The 559-nt window shown below is 59.6% G+C and overlaps 1 protein-coding gene across 1 annotated transcript in view; it reads right to left on the reverse strand.

Moving 5' to 3' along the window:
* Window positions 1-105: 105 nt before the first annotated feature.
* The window catches only part of LOC104497951 (Na(+)/H(+) exchange regulatory cofactor NHE-RF2-like), a gene marked incomplete at its 5' end in the record, with an annotated part of 8043 nt that continues 7589 nt past the window's right edge, over window positions 106-559 (reverse strand). Inside the window, 2 exons of the mRNA XM_010141262.1 lie at window positions 106-171; window positions 273-335. Of these exons, the coding sequence (XP_010139564.1) occupies window positions 106-171; window positions 273-335 (129 nt within the window). The remainder of the gene's footprint in view (window positions 172-272; window positions 336-559) is intronic.

The raw sequence follows: 559 nt of genomic DNA on the forward strand, positions 1-559 counted from the left end.
GAGGCCCCGGAGCCCCTGAAGGGCTTACCGATCTACCCCATCCCGCGTCCCCCTCCCCGCTGGAGCCAGCGGCTGCTGACAGCTCAGGCTGCACTTCACACACATCTACAGCGCGAGGGAGGAAGCAACCCCCTGGATTCTGTTTGCTGGCTGGTACGAGGGTGCCCAAGGCTGCGAGATAGAACTGAAAACGGCATTTTTACATAGTGCCACAGGGCCGGGATGTAACGACAGGGGTATGGAAAAGGGAGGGCGAGTGTTTGGGGTTTTACCTCCGATTCCTTCCCAGGACTTTGAAGGTCACTGTGAGATGAAGACGTGGATCCTCCATTCAGCTATGGGAAATTAAAAGGTTAGTCCAGTTTGCAGAAAGAATAGAAAAAAATAAAAAGCCAGCCAGCCTGGAGGGGACGGGCATCCTGGCCACCCCGCCGGGCAGCGAGCAGCGCCTGGTGTGTCCAGGGACAGGAACAGAGCCCGGACCTGCCGAGGGGACCCGGCACACACAGGAGCTCCCCGGGTGCCGCTGCTCTCCCCCATGCCCCGTACTGGGGAGAGT

This window comes from Buceros rhinoceros, unplaced genomic scaffold (genome assembly GCF_000710305.1).
Source record: "Buceros rhinoceros silvestris isolate BGI_N320 unplaced genomic scaffold, ASM71030v1 scaffold31548, whole genome shotgun sequence".
Classification (NCBI taxonomy): Eukaryota; Metazoa; Chordata; class Aves; order Bucerotiformes; family Bucerotidae; genus Buceros; species Buceros rhinoceros.